This window comes from Pelophylax lessonae (assembly GCF_965119305.1).
Source record: "Pelophylax lessonae genome assembly, chromosome: 13".
Lineage (NCBI taxonomy): Eukaryota > Metazoa > Chordata > Amphibia > Anura > Ranidae > Pelophylax > Pelophylax lessonae.
Genome location: NC_138780.1, coordinates 22,690,163 through 22,706,344, shown reverse-complemented (window position 1 = coordinate 22,706,344; position 16,182 = coordinate 22,690,163). Strand labels below are relative to the sequence as shown.

General features: G+C 47.8%; 1 protein-coding gene and 1 long non-coding RNA gene across 2 annotated transcripts in view; both read right to left on the bottom strand.

Annotated features, from left to right (window-relative positions):
- Positions 1 to 7,541: 7,541 nt before the first annotated feature.
- LOC309569122 (uncharacterized protein) lies at positions 7,542 to 8,252 on the bottom strand (the record flags this gene model as incomplete). The annotated part of the gene is made up of 1 exon (XM_082274884.1): positions 7,542 to 8,252. One exon carries the CDS (start codon positions 8,250 to 8,252, stop codon positions 7,542 to 7,544), a length of 711 nt encoding a protein of 236 aa, XP_082131010.1.
- A 7,196-nt stretch (positions 8,253 to 15,448) lies between these two features.
- Positions 15,449 to 16,182, bottom strand: part of LOC309569949 — a 75,827-nt gene continuing 75,093 nt past the window's right edge. Inside the window, exons 2-3 of the long non-coding RNA XR_014226107.1 lie at positions 15,885 to 16,010; positions 15,449 to 15,534 (exon numbers count right to left, since the gene is read on the bottom strand). This is a non-coding gene — a long non-coding RNA (uncharacterized lncRNA). The remainder of the gene's footprint in view (positions 15,535 to 15,884; positions 16,011 to 16,182) is intronic.

The following is a 16,182-nucleotide window of genomic DNA, read 5'->3' as shown; positions in this document are numbered from 1 at the left end:
GGGGGATCAGATGTGGGCAGGACAGGAAGGGAGATCAGTGCAGCAGGGGGGTGCAATTACAGGAACGATGCCTTGTGTATCTCTCCCTGCAGCAGCTGAAAGCTGGCATTAGACCAGTGTTTCTCAACTCCGGTCCTCAGGGCACACTAACAGGCCAGGTTTGCAAGATAACTGAAATACATCACAGGTGATATAATTTGCTGCTCAGTGATTGAAGTATTCTAGTCTGCATCTCCCCAAGGTAATACTTAAAATCTGGCCTGTTAGTGTGCCCTGAGGACCGGAGTTGAGAAACCCTGCATTAGGGGAAGGAAGAGAAACCAGCTTTCAGCTGCTGCCGAGAGCCGTACAGGACATCGTTCCTGTAATCACCCCCCCCCCCCACCACACTGATCCCCCTCGCTGGCCTGCCCACATCTGATTCCCCCTGCCCATCTGTCCCCCTATGTGTCCAGGTCCCCTACAAGAGGATCGGTGTTACCCCCTTATTGCCAGCCCTGCTTTCCCTTAGGACACTGCTATGGGGCTATGAGGAGTGGGGGGCATCAGACCCTGCCCCCTCCCCATCAAAACTTGCTGATTCTTTATCCTCAATCCCAATAGATGCTGCTGCCCCCCTCTCTCCTCGCTGCTTGTCTCTCCATCAAATACTGTTGCCCCTGCATCAGTATAGAAAAGCCCATGCATGCAAATAGAAGAGCTGCAAGAGACAAGAAGAAAAAGAATCGTAAAACAATTGTAGCGCACCCCCAAAAGAGCCGATGTTGAATTTAGTCCTATTTCCCACCTTTAAACGCACACAGGCAGGTACACAGCATTTTCATCACTCTTTCACTGGCTCCAAAGAACACTCTAGGGGTATTTTGTGGGGTTTGATTGGGAATGATGAACTTGGATAGGGATAGGGAGTATGGGATACCCCAAAAACTGTGAAACTGAACAACTTACAGACTCCACACAAAAATGAATGTCCCACAAAATCTCCATGCTGATGGTGACTAGTTCTCCCTCCAGAGTTTAAAAGCTACACATGATCAATATTCTTCAGCACTGGGATTTTTTACTCACATAGCCACAGGACCATCGGTTGCTTCTTGCCCATATCCACTAGGCTCTTCCTAGTGAGGAAGATGTAGACATACATCACCATAGTACAGCTGGGCTCCTGCCCACCAACTTCCTCCTGGCTCTCTCTTCGGTGAGCTTCTCCAGACCCAATTTAATCCCTGGACTTGAGGTTGCTAATAGCCCAACTAGCTAAGCCCAGCTGGGACCTCGTGTCTTCCTGATTGCTTCCTCCCAGACTACAGGCCAGTCAAGTTCTTCCACCCCAAACTCGCTCACCCATGTCTATATTGACCTTGCTTTGTGCACTGGTCCAAATCATTTGGTGGAGGGAAATTATGGTGTGGGGATGTTTTTCAGAGGTTGGGCTTGATCCCTTAGTTCCAGTGAAGGGAACTCTTAAGGCATCAGCATACCAAGACATTTTGGCCAATTTCATATTCCAAACTTTGTGGGAACAGTTTAGGGATTACCCTTCCTGTTCCAACATGAGTGCACACCAGGGCACAAAGCAAGGTCCATAAAGACATGGATAAGCGAATTTGGGCTGGAGGAGCTTGACTGGCCTGCACAGAGATCTCATCCACATCAGTGTCCGACCTTACAAATGCACTTCCGGAAGAATTGTCAAACAGTCCCATAGACACTCCTAAACCTCGTGGACAGCCTTCCCAGAAGAGTTGAAGCTGTTCTAGCTGCAAAGGGTGGGCAAACTCAATACTGAACACTACAGACTAAGACAGGGATGCCATTAAAGTTCATGTGCGAGTAAAGGCAGGCGTCCCAATACTTTTGGTAATGTAGTGTGTATATGTACAATATATATATATATATATCCTGTTGCTACATTCCTTTATGGCCAGTGAGTGACATCATATCATAGTAATGGGCCTAAGGGAATAGGTGAGAGATGGGAAGGAGTGGGCAGGCTTAGATATTACCAGGACCAGCTGAAGCTTTGCCCAATTAAACTGGCTGGAAATGAACCTACCAGCAACTTTTGGAGTATCAGAGGAAACCCACATAAACACAGGGAGAAAGTGCAAACTACATGTAGATATGGTCCTGAGTGGGACTTGAACCAAGGACCCCAATGCTGCAAGGCGGAAGAGTTAACATCTAAGCTACTGTGCTACTAGTGCGTTTAAACCATCAGATATATACTGTTTGTGGTCGGTAAATTAAATGATGGTTGGAACCACGTGTATGAAACGGTCGGTGTGGTGTGCCAGAAACCGACGTAGGGGGTAGGCCTGTAAATAAAGAGGCCCCCCCCCCGAAGGTTAGTATGCCAAGGAAAAGGGTGAAGGTGGGTGGGGTGACTGCGGGATGCGGCAGGCCGATGGAGGGGAGGAGCAGCGCTATAAAAGCACGCTAGCTCCTCCCACAAATACAGGCCTATGGTTGGAACCACGTGTATGAAAAGGTCGGTGTGGTGTGCCAGAAACCGACGTAGGGGATAGGCCTGTAAATAAAGAGGGCAAAAAAGGATGCAGTAATACACACTTTTTACTAAATACAATTTTAGACACAAGACTCTTGAAAGCCAATCTTAACTCTCTTTCCTGGTGTGGGATGTACGTGTGGAAAACATCTGATTCCCACCGACCAAGTCTCTTAATAATGTGACCCGGTGTGTTGATACTGGAGGCAGCTGACGCTGCTCCTATTCTGAATGAGTGTCCAGAATGAGATGAGGGGTCCCAGCCCAGTTTAATACACAAAGTGCGAACGTAGAACACGAACTTAGGTGTGGTTAGGGGGCTACCTAACAGGGTGAACAACGGTGAGTGGCCGGGAAAGTCTTTGGTCTGAACTAGGTACAAGTCCAGGACCTTAACCGGGCACCAATTATTCCCAGTTGGGTAGAAGGGAACGGTCAATGGGTGCCCTATCTGTCTGGTCTTTGACCGCCGAAGTGACAGGATGTAATGGTCCCCTATCTTCACTAAATCCTCTTTGAGGAGACATGAACGTCTATCTGTCTGGGTAGCAACAGTGAACTCCCCGGGTCTGAGGAATCCATAAATACCAGATACATGGAGGTTTTTATGACTAAGTTGGTGTGAGGTTCAAAAGGTAACGTGTCCAGCATGTCGGATAAAGCCCGGAATTTCCCCCCATCTATGGGCAAACGTCTGACTGAAGAGTGACGATCTACCTTACTGATACCATCCAATATGTTCTTCACTGGGTAAGCCTTGAGGAAAGGAGAAAGGTTTGGATCGTTCGTCAAGACGTGGTGTTGTACGCCAGACAGGTAAAGTTTGATCGTACTGTATGATAGATTGAGCTGGAGGTGGCAAAAAGCAGTAAATGCGACCATTGTTTGGACTGAGTGGTCGTGTACGTCGAAGTCTACTGTGAACCTTCGGAAAATGGTCATGGCTCTATCGTATGCCCTCCTGGTGTTTGTAGACAAGGCAATCCGGGCCAATTCGTGACTAGGGCTAGTCCAGGACTAACTCGTCGAACTCCGGGGTCCGCGTGGGGTATCTGTCGGCAGCTGGGTGGAGGTTGAAGAAAACCTGTAATTTAGAACAGGACAAAGCGTCAGCGGTGGAGTTGGAGTAGCCTGGGATGTGTTCGCAAAAGAGAAAAAACTGACAGGTGGCTGCCAACAACGTCAGCCTGCGAAATAGGCTCATAATAATCAGAGATGATGACCGGCCCTTGTTGATGATGTCGCAGGCTGCCTTATTGTCACTGTAACATTTCATGGCCATCCCTGACCAGGATCTGCCCCAAGTGAAAGCCGCCGCCACTATCGGGTAGATCTCAAATAAGGCCAAAGTTTCACGGAATGCTGGTAACGTAAGTGAATCTGCCGGCCAACAATCCCTAAACCAAGAGTTACCATAAATAGCTGCGAACCCGGTGTTAGCGGCTGCGTCTGTCCAGAAAACTGGGGATTGGGCAGATATTGGTGGGATGAACATGGATATCCCATTCCAATGTTCTAGAAATTCCACCGACATGGCCAGGTCTGCCCTAGCTGGGGACTCTAAGTGACCAATAACACCCTCTGGAAGACCTGGCAGTAAGCACAATAACCTGGAAATAAAAGATCTACCCTGGGGAATAATGCGCATCGCGAAATTCAAGGACCCTATTAACCACTTAAGCCCCGGAAGATTTTACCCCCATTCCGACCAGGGGGTATTTTGCGATTCGGCACTGCGTGACTTTAACGGACAATTGCGCGGTCGTGCGACGCTGTACCTAAACGAATTTGGCGTCCTTTTTTTCCCACAAACAGAGCTTTCTTTTGGTGGTATTTGATCACCTGTGCGATTTTTTGATCACGCGCTATAAACAAACAAAGAGCGTCAATTTTGCAAAAATAGCAATATTTTTCACATTTTTTTATATGAAATTCCCCCCCAAAAAAATGTAAAAATCAAAATTTTTTAACATTTTCGGCCAATTTGTTTTATGCTACCTATGTTTGGTAAAAAAAATCTCAAAAAGCGTATTTTGATTGGTTTGCGCAAAAGTTATCGCGTTTACTAACAAAGGGAAAGATTTTTATAATTTTTGTTGTTTTTTTTTTAACGCGTAATTTGCGGTACTGCGACATTGTGGCGGACAGATCGGACCCTTGACTGACATTTTTGACACTTTTGGGGTTACCAGTGACATTTCTACAGTAATCAGTGCTATATATATGCACTGTTACTGTAAAAATACACTGGTAGTGAAGGGGTTAACTTTATTTGGGAGGGAGGGGCTGTGTGTGTCCCTAGGGGCGTGCTTTCTACTGTGATTGGCTGTGGCTTGAGCTGTAAGGACACTGATCAACGGATCTACATAGTAGATCCATGTGATCAGTGTCTTTACAGCAGGGGTGGGGAACCTTTTTTCTGCCAAGGGCCATTTGGATTTTTGTAGCATCATTCGGGGGCCGTACAAAATAATCAACTTAAAAATTTGCCTGTTATATTTGACCACAGCGTGCCCCCTTTCAATGCAGAGTGACCACAGCGTGCCCCCTATCAATGCAGAGTGACCACAGCGTGCCCCCTTTCAATGCAGAGAGACCACAGCGTGCCCCCTTTCAATGCAGAGAGACCACAGCGTGCCCCCTTTCAATGCAGAGTGACCACAGTGTGCCCCCTATCAATGCAGAGTGACCACAGCGTGCCCCTTTTCAATGCAGAGAGACCACAGCGTGCCCTCTTTCAATTCAGAGAGACCACAGCGTGCCCCCTTTCAATGCAGACTGACCACAGCGTGCCCCCTTTCAATGCAGAGAGACCACAGCGTGCCCCCTTACAATGCAGACTGACCACTGCGTGCCCCCTTACAATGCAGAATGACCACAGTGTGCCCCCTTACAATGCAGACTGACCACAGCGTGCCCCCTTACAATGCAGACTGACCAAAGCATGCCCCCTTCAATGCAGACTGACCACAATGCAGAGTGAACAGCGTGCCCCCTTAAAATGCAGAGTGAACAGCGTGCCCCCTTAAAATGCAGAGTGAACAGCATGCCCCCTTAAAATGCAGAGTGAACAGTGTGCCCCCTTAAAATGCAGAGTGGACAGTGTGCCCCCTTAAAATGCAGAGTGGACAGTGTGCCCCCTTAAAATGCAGAGTGGACAGCGTGCCCCCTTAAAATGCAGAGTGAACAGCGTGCCCCCTTAAAATGCAGAGTGGACAGTGTGCCCCCTTAAAATGCAGAGTGAACAGCGTGCCCCCTTAAAATGCAGAGTGAACAGCGTGCCCCCTTAAAATGCAGAGTAACCAGTGTGCCCCCTTAAAATGCAGAGTGAACAGCGTGCCCCCTTAAAATGCAGAGTGAACAGCGTGCCCCCTTAAAATGCAGAGTGGACAGCGTGCCCCCTTAAAATGCAGAGTGAACAGTGTGCCCCCTTAAAATGCAGAGTGAACAGTGTGCCCCCTTAAAATGCAGAGTGAACAGCGTTCCAAGCCCCCCCGACCAGTGCACTTGACTTACCTTCCTCTCTTCGAGTCCTCCCGCGTCCCGCCTCCTCCTCGGCAATGGCATTGGCCGAGGAGGGGGAGGATCCGTGAGACAATAGCGAATTTTCATTCGCTACTGTCACACAAATGGGTGGGCTCGAGACGCACTGCTCTGCGCCTCGGGTCCACCCTTTTCGGAGACTCAGTGTCAGGACGGAGCCATCGACTCCTTCTGACACAGCAGCACGGGGAGGGGGGGCGGACGTCACGATCGTGCGGGCCGGACGTCACGATCGTGCGGGCCGGACGTCACGATCGTGCGGGCCGCATGCGGCCCGCGGGCCGCAGGTTCCCCACCCCTGCTTTACAGCGAGGAGAATGACAGGTTGCTTGTTTACACAAGCTGCCTGACATTCTCCCTCTCCCCCGCCGATCGCCGAGTGGCCGGCGGACATCGGGTCCGCCGGTCACACGCGCGGGGGGGTCAGTGACCACGTGGGAGCGCGGCTCCGGGGGCGCGCGCTCGCTCCCTAGACCCTCACAAGCAAGCAACGTAGCCCTACGTTAGTTTGCCTGTGAGGGGCTGACCGCCGACGTAGATAGTCGTGCGGCGGTCGGCAAGTGGTTAAAGATTGAAGATCCTTCCGCGTAAAAGTTCCCAACTGTAAGAACTTGCCTACAACCTCGCGAATGCACCCCAGCTTGTCCTCAGGGAGACTGGACTGCATGGAGTCAGAATCTAAAGTGATGCCCAGAAAGTCTAATCTGGTGGCGGGACCAATTGTTTTGTCCGGTGACAGGGGGACACCAAGGGTAGAAAACAAGGCTACCGTGCTCTTTAAACTGACAGGGCTACATCCGCAATGCTCAACCAAAAAAAAGTCATCCAAGTAGTGTAGCACCGTGGGGCACCTAGCGATATTGAGAAGGAGCCAGCAGAGAGTCTCAGCAAAGGTGTCAAATATTCTTGGGCTACTCTTAGACCCAAACGTGAGCCTAACGGCAAAGTAATATTCCCCTCTCCACTTAACACCGTGAATATGCCATAAAGAGGTGTGAATGGGCAACAATTTGAAGGCGTTAGAGATATCCGTTTTACTGAGCCAAGCAGCCCTACCTGCCCTCAAAATAGCTTGAATGGCATTATCCACGGTGGTATAGTGGAGAGAGAATTCGGCAGATGGTATAAGGGAATTCAGGCTTGGGTTTGTAGATGAATGAGGAGCAGACATATCGATAATCAGACGTTTTTTATTAGAATATTTGCTGGTAGCAATACCAATCGGGTTCATGCGCCAGGAGGTGAAGGGAGGGGCGGGAAAGGGGCCTATCATGAACCCTTCCTGGATCTCTTTCCTAAGCAGAACATCCACCGACTGAGGATCATTCCTGGCTGACAGGAGGTTGGGACATTCCAGAGTCCCTACAGGCAGTGACACTATCCCAGTGTGGAAACCTACCGAGAAACCACGCAACAAATATTCCACCAAATATGGAGACGGGTGTGACTTTAAGTAAAATGCCAGAATGTCTATCTTTACCTCAGTCAGTCATTGTTTCGGATTCAACCTGGAAGGACACATAGATTTGGCATGGGCCCTAAAGCAAACAGAACAGACATGAAGTAACCTACAGGCACGGAAGCTACAGGCTCCCCCATTGAAATTATTACATATCTGCGCCTTGCCTAGATAAACAATCGGACGACCGAGCTTATCCCTAAGGCCAAGTTGTTCTGGCTTACTAGCACTCCCCGAGACCCCGGAACCGGAAGGCTCGGTCTCCACGGGGCATAGGTTAGCAGTGTGAGAGGTGGAAGAGCATACTGTACACGAAGGTGGTACTAGGCCTGCAAAGTGTCTGCAAAAAAGTTCTGTATCCAGGAGGCTCCAATCTGATTGAATGTTGAACTGGGCCAAGGTTGCAGCTGCTTTTGCCGAAACCGATTTATGAAAGTCATAAAACATGAAGCCCCCATACTTGTGGCCCATGTCAACCATTTTGTGAAGGTATAGGTCTAACTCCTCCCGGCGCTGCGGATATACCGAGCATACCACATCCCTATAGATACCAAAGGCCAGGACAAACTCCGGGATGGTAAGCTTTTTGTTAAGCCTAGGGTCTCTGGCTTTCATCACAACGGCCAAATCACCGTAGTTGTATACCCTGTTCTCCACGACGTCTTGGGAAGCAATTAACAAGGAAACCAGGTTTACATCTTTCCCGTCTAGGATGTCTTTGCGGAGAGCTGGGGGAACCATGTGTGCTGGGGTGATGACTGGTGAAGCAGCCGGGGAGAAAAAGGGGGGGACTGGGGGCCTACCCTGTAAACTAACTGGAGCGGGAGCAAAGAGGGAGGCGGTACCCCGTGGGCCGGACTGGCATTCTCCAATTTGGACAGTCTATCACTGATAGACTGCAAAGACGACAGAATTGTGTCCAAAGTCCCTTGAATGTCCGTGCCAACGCTCTGAGAACTGGTACCCAGCCCAGGATCCTCCGGATGCGCTGAGAGAATCTTGTAAAGTTCCGCCTTTCTAGCTGTAGCCGGGAAAGGGATTCCCCTGTGGCGTAAAACAGCCGAAATTCTAGGGATGGTCCAGGAACTATAGGAGCCTGGTGCGGATGGATCCCGGCGACCCCTGGGGGTACCATCTCTAACCGGGGTGTCAGACCTAGCCGGTGTGCTCGGGGGAGAAGACCCTTCGTCCATGTTGGCTCCTTGAGGCATGCTGCAGAGAAAATAAACAAATAGAATAAACATCTGATTAACAGTCCGTTAAGCCAAATACAGAACTGGCCGGCTAACTATTGCCTGAGGCGAAAAAATCTGACTACCCCGTGGCAAGTGAGGCCCTGCTAGTTGCCAAGCCGCAGGTGAGAGGCTCTAACTATGATTTGGGCGTGGGGTACGAGCCACTTGCATGGTGGCGGGGAGGTTGGCCTCTCGATGACAGTAAAGATTCAAAACGTGTGGTCGTGACAGGTGAGGCCCTTACTATGACCCCATGAGATGGGTGAATGCGAGGCTCTAACTATGGTTTGGCCCGAGGGCGAAGAATCTCCGTGTTAAGATTGGGGAGTTGGCCTCGCGGGACCGGCTATATTGGAGAGGTATAAGGCCAGAACCTAGCCAGTTCTCTCACCCTGTGGGGGGGGGGGGCTTGATTGAGGGGAAATGACAATACATATAGCAGTAGTACACATGGTAGTATGGCAGTGCAGAGGTAACAACTAGCAGTACCCATAAGGCAGTACAATGTTAGAATGATACGTAGAGTGGTAACGTAGTAGCACGGTAGTAGTGAGAAAGCAGTGATGAGCGTAGCGTATGGAATTGAATAGTAAAACCCGATAGTGATGTACTGAATTGTGCGCAGCTTATAACGATGACCCAGCGTGATGGTAAGAAGCGAACCAAGGTAACCAGTACTAGTAGTGTACAGTGTAGTAAGCCATGGTGCAAGTGCAGGACCAGTGGCAAGAAGTAGTACCGTAGTAGTGACCGGGCCAGTACTAGTAACCAACAGTAATATGCCGAAGTAGCGCACGTGATGGAACTAACATAAGTAGTAGTGCCGCAGTATAGAGCGCACATGGAAAGGTACCTTAACGGAAAAAAAAAAACCTAGTAGTAGTACCTGATACTGATGGTATTGGTAGACATGATGTAACCCCTGAGGAGAACAAAGCAACGGTAAGTGGTAATACACATGGAGGTAATAGCTAGCACAAGCAAAAAATAGTAACAGTAGGGTGGTAGTAACATGGTAGTAGAACCCTTGTATTAGAACCAATGCGTAAGGTGTACAGCAGTAATAGTGCAGACATAGCAACAGTAGTGCCCCAATCAACCCCCCCCCCCTCCATTTAACCCCCCATAACGGATCCCTAGGAGAAGCCAGCAAAACTCATGAAATATACCCACATTTGCATGCAACAGAGCCGTGGCCTGTAGAAGGCCAGGCAGAATCAAGCCCCACCCCCCCCCCCGCCAATGGTACCTGATCCCCGGCAAACGAGAGCCTGCACGGGCCGCTTGAGCAGGAAAAGGAGCAGGAGAGAGGAGATCGGAGCCGGCTGGAGGGACGCGGCGGCGGCGTCTTGCTTGCGGGACCGGAAGTTCAGCTGGTGAGCGGAGGGGCGGTACCGTAGACAGCATGAGAAAAGGCGGCGTGGGACCGAAGGACGAGACTGACTGCGGGATGCGGCAGGCCAATGGAGGGGAGGAGTAGCGCTATAAAAGCACTCTAGCTCCTCCCACAAATACAGGCCTACGGCCTAACACATATATTCCTTTGTCTGAGTTTTGTTCACTTTTCCAGCTCTTGGAAGCCCCCCCCCCCCCCCCCCCGCCATCGCCTACTGTGGTTCAAGAGCTCTCCTTTTCCTTCAAGAAGACCAGCACCAGGAGGGGCAGCTGCCCTGGGCACAGAGAAACAAGGGGGCAAAGAATAGATGCAGGATAGTACATCCATTCTTTGGCATGTATTAACAGTGGAGGAGGGGGGGACGCAATTCTGGATCCTTGCCCTGGGCACTGGACGACACTGTCCCGGCACTGCCCAGCACCATGGTAAATGGTCTGGATCATTTCACACAGAGGAGATGGAGGAGCGTTAGTTCCCCCATCTCCTCTGTGACAAACAAAGACAATAATTTTGTCACTTAGAGTTTCAGAGCTGTCATTCCCTGGCTGTTACAGTCACGGAAGCAGGTAACCAGGCATGATCTGTGCTTGTTTATCTACTTTGGAAGGCAGGGGGACATCAAAGGTCTAATAGACCTCTGATGTCTCCATAAAGGGTACCTGTCACTGCCCAAAGCTATTACAAAAGGGCTTGTTCATCCCCTTGTGAAAGCAATAAAGCTGAATAAAAAAAAAGTGTAAAAAAAAAAATACATTTAAATAAAATAATAATAATAAATAGAAGCATCCTCATGCCACATGCACATACATGCAAATGCAAATGTATCCTGGATCTGGATGATTAAGTATATATTAGACTATATGCTTTACTTGCCTTGGCTATGCATCTCAATTTTATTAACACGTTGCTTGTCTTGTCTTACATACTAGGTCAATAACGAGGCATTATAGTGGCTTTTCATAAACTTTATTAAATATACTGAAGTGGTTCTTAAATACTCAGTTACATCATGTACTTGATTAAATCATGTGATTGGCACTACATTTCCAATGCAAGTGGCAGTAATATTCCCAAATACTTGTAGCCCAGAGTCCAAACAACATGGCAATACTTCCAAAAATATAGCTAGAACAAGTTACAAAAGTCCCCCTAACTCTACTCAGTATGGGTTACTCACCTAACTTAATAAGGTCCATGGTCACTTCCTCTTCAGGTCTTAGGCCTCAAGGCATCTCCTACCCCAGAGGGGAAAATGCTCCCACTCTACCTGTGCACCCTGCTTTTCTCTCTGTGCTGTGAAGGTTAACAGCAGCCTCTGCTACTGAGAAAAGTTGCAACAATCACCCACTTCTTCTGCCCTCTCTGCCATTCATATTGCTCGTTTTGCTGCTCTTCCATAATGAATTCCTCCCAACCATCCCGGATTCTGTGGGACCGCCCCGAAATTTCAACAAAATCCCACCACCCTGCGGATCAGGCCTGAGGTCCAGGAGCCAATGCCAGAACAAGTTCTGGCACTTGGCTTTGCTAATTCACCTTACCAGGGAACACTAGCACCCGGCACCCATGGCATCTGCCCTGCATCTCCTGTGGGGTTCCCTAGGTCCCCTGCGCCATAATTCTCACTTCCTGTTACTAACCTGTAAGTGAAATGTGAATCATCACTTCCTGGTCCCTGTGTCACTTTTCCCAGTCAGTATTGTTGAGGAAGAAGCTAATGGAGTGCGATCTGCTCTCTATTACATTCATTGCACAGAAGGTGAGACATCAGGGGCATTTTAGACCTCTCTTTGAAAAGAAACTGCCACAAAAAAAAAATGTTTGGTTAACCACTTTACCACTAGAGCATTTTGCTGTCTTACGTCTGGGCCACTTTTTGCGATTCGGTGCTGTGCGACTTCAACTGACAATTGCGCGGACATGCGACGCCGTACCCAAACAAAATTTACGTCCTTTTTTTCCCACAAACAGAGCTTTCTTTTGGTGGTGTTTGATCACCTGTGCGATTTTTTACTTTTTGCGCTATAAACAAAAAAAGAGCGTTTATTTTGAAAAAATAACAATATTTTTAACATTTTTTTATATGAAATTCCCCCCAAAAAAGATGTAAAAACCAATTTTTTTTTAAATTTTTGGCCAATTTGTTTTCTGCTACCCATGTTTGGTAAAAAAAATTGCAATAAGCGTATTTTGATTGGTTTGCGCAAAAGTTATTGCGTTTACTAACTAAGGGAAAGATTTATGTCATTTTTGGTGTTTTTTTTTTAACGAGTAATGGCGGCGATCTGCGATTTTTTTTGCGGGACTGCGACATTGCGGCGGACAGATCGGACCCTTGACTGACATTTTTGATACTTTTGGGAGTACCAGTGACATTACTGCAGTAATCAGTGCCATATATATGCACTGTTACTGTAAAAATGACACTGGCAGGGAAGGGGTTAATTTTATTGGAGAGGGAGGGGTTAATGTATGCCTGGTGCTTACTGACGTGTGGGGGGGGGAGGTGACTGTGTGAGACAGGAACAGATCGGATGTCCAGCTATGCTGAACACTCCGATCTGTCACTCCCTGTCACTGAGGAGATCCGCCCGCTCTGTTTACACAAGCGGGCGGATCTCCAAACTGGATTCCCCGACGATCGGGGCAGAGCAGCGGCGATCGCCGCTGCTCCTCCCCTGGCCGACTCCCGCTGTGAATGAAAACATCCTACAGGGGGAGGAGTCTGGCGACGTAGGTCTACGTCGTCAGACCTACAAGAGCCACTTTGCCACAGTAGTACTACGGTACTCAGCGGTAAAGTGGTTAAAAAATAAAAATTTAAGTTAAACCCAAGCACTTAAATACCCCCCCCCCCCAAAAAAAAAAAGGTTTTTGAGCCCCCCCTCACTCCCGCATTCATGTACGAACGAACGTACATGCACGAGGCACCTGTGCATGAAAACATTGATGGTGCTACACACGTTACATGTTGCCGTGCACACCAGAAAGAGAGCAATAATTCTAGGCTCATTATTTATAGTTAAATCTAACCTAATGATCTTTAGAAGCTTTTAAAGCATCGCCCATGAAAAATTAAGGGTACCCAAGTGTGTTGCCATTTTACAGGCACAACCAATTTTAAGCCTTGACATCTTGGGTATCTATTTACTCTGTGTGACCTCATCCTGTATAATTTACCATAAAAATTGCATAGTTTTTTTTTTTTTGCGTACCCTTTATACCATAATAGACTGATTTGTGACATCAAACTCATACAAAAATCCAATATTGGCATTATTGTAAAACGTATATAACAAACTGCATCTGATAAACTCGACGTGTTTCGTAAATCAAAGTTCGCTTCCTCAGGAGTAGATGCGTATATCTCTATAGGGTAAAATAACAGTATAAGAAATGTATATATATATACTGTATTCTAAGCTAAATATTGGTATCACAAAGATCGAACATATTATTTAACGGGGTAGTTGTCTATACTCTATACCAGGCATGTCCAACCTGCGGCCCGGAACCTCAGGCAATGCGGCCCACTGCCCCCTGACAATTTCTTTTTTTGCTGGGGAGGAAGGAAGTCAGGTCGGAGGCACGGCCACAGTAGCTTCCAACTAACGGTAGGCAGAGGCTGCCTCAGAGGGGGCAGGGGAGCATGTGCAGTGTTTCTGACTCCTACCACCATGACCACTTCAAATCACTGAAGTGGTGATGGTGGTTAGAGCGTTCCTTTATTATTATTAGTGTGGGGGGGTGTGGCGGCGCGGGAAGGGCTCGGCGGCATTTTATTACTTATATACCTTAACTATAGTATATATTTAATATGCGGCCCGAGAAAATTTCTCTATACTCGATGTGGTCCAGAGAAGCCAAAAGGTTGGACACCTATGGTTTACACCATCCATGCTGGGGGGAGGCCTGCGCTCTGTCCTTGTCATTATCCCGCACTCAGTAGGTTGGTGATAGAGACTTTTTAATTCTCTTCACCAGGAATCCTTTAGACATGTCTGTGGCAGAAGCTGTGCAGCCTTTTTATGGTGCATCAGAGCGACCCGGGGGGCAATTGCCCCCTGGCCCAGTCCTCCCCTGAGCATTCTTCCCAGTGGCTATCACACTAATGTACAAAGAGCTGTAGATACAGCAGTTATTAAAAAATGTTCCCTGAAACTGAAAATATTATTTCAAATGTTCCTCCGTATTACAAAGGTTAAGAAGGGCTGCTAAAAGTATATGTGATTACTAAAACGGTTACTAAAACTGAGCATAGGTAAAAAGGAATGGCCTAATGGGTGAGGGGAAAGCCTAACAGATATAGGGAAACAGTATGAGGACAGTAGAAGCATGTCTTTCTTTTACTGTCAATTTCTGTGAACCTCCGATGCAATACAAGAGTCATTTATGGCCATGTCTCACAGGCGATCCTGTCATTAGCAAATACCCAGCAGCGACAGGATTACTATGCTTTGTTCCCTTGCTACCGAAATAAAGTGAACAACTTCTGGGGAGGAACATTCTGCTGTCCCAAGTGCAGTACATTACATATCTGCCTGAGGTACATTACATGTCTGCCTGAGGTATATTACATATCTGCCTGAGGTACATTACATGTCTGCCTGAGGTATATTACATGTCTGCCTGAGGTATATTACATGTCTGCCTGAGGTATATTACATGTCTGCCTGAGGTACATTACATGTCTGCCTGAGGTATATTACATGTCTGCCTGAGGTACATTACATGTCTGCCTGAGGTATATTACATGTCTGCCTGAGGTACATTAGATATCTGCCTGAGGTATATTACATGTCTGCCTGAGGTATATTACATGTCTGCCTGAGGTATATTACATGTCTGCCTGAGGTATATTACATATCTGCCTGAGCAGGGGTCAAGTCCTGGGGAAAAAAGTGTGGGAACTCACCCAAGATCCACCCCCCCCCCCCCCCAAAAAAAAAAATTACGCTCATATATTTCACATATTTGCAACATTTATTGTAATGTGCCAGTTTACAAGAAAATCTTCAAAATTCACCTGCAGTAAACAAATAATTAAAAAAATATTAAAAACATAAACATTACATGACAATGTGAACTGACACGTTGACAGAATGTTACAGCTGGACATAGCAAACTTACTGACATGTATTATACATGTTTGCCTGTTCAACTGTAACATTCTGTCAGCCGGTCAGTCCACATTGTCATTTCCAGGGGTGTGAGTGTGGCACGAGAATGCAAATGTGCAGTGGACTCACTGCTCCACTTACCTGGCACCTTTGAAATCGATGTCACCGGGCCTGCTCCTTGTGTGCTGGCTTGGCTGTGTCTGGCTCCTCTGCTGCGTGCTGCTGCCTCGCCTTACCGGTGACACCGCTGATGCTGTCCACACGCTCTGGGCCTTCAAATGCATAAACATGAAACATTTGTGACAAACTGGCCAATTATTAAACGCATAAACATGACATATTCATGACTGATGACAATTGTCTGGAATATTTCATGTTTATGCATTTGATTCCCATTGTCAAGAAACAATGGATATTAAAAACATAAACATTACATGACAATGTGGACTGACACGCTGACAGAATGTTACAGCTGGACATAGCAAACTTACTGACATGTATTATACATGTTTGCCTGTTCAACTGTAACATTCTGTCAGCAGGTCAGTCCACATTGTCATTTCCAGGGGTGTGAGGGTGGCACGAGAATGCAAATGTGCAGTGGACTCACTGCTCCACTTACCTGGCACCTCTGAAATCGATGTCCCCGGGCCTGCTCCTTGTGTGCTGGCTGTGTCTGGCTCCTCTGCTGCGTGCTGCTGCCTCGCCTTACCGGTGACTCCACTGATGCTGTCCACACGCTCTGGGCCTTCAAATGCATAAACTTGAAACATTTGTGACAAATTGGCCAAATAAACACATAAACATGAAATATTCCTGACAAAGGGCATCAGTCACGATTCACAAATATTTCATGTTTATGCATTTGAAGGCCCAGAGTGTGTGCAGACAGCATCAGCGGAGTCACCGGTAAGGCGAGG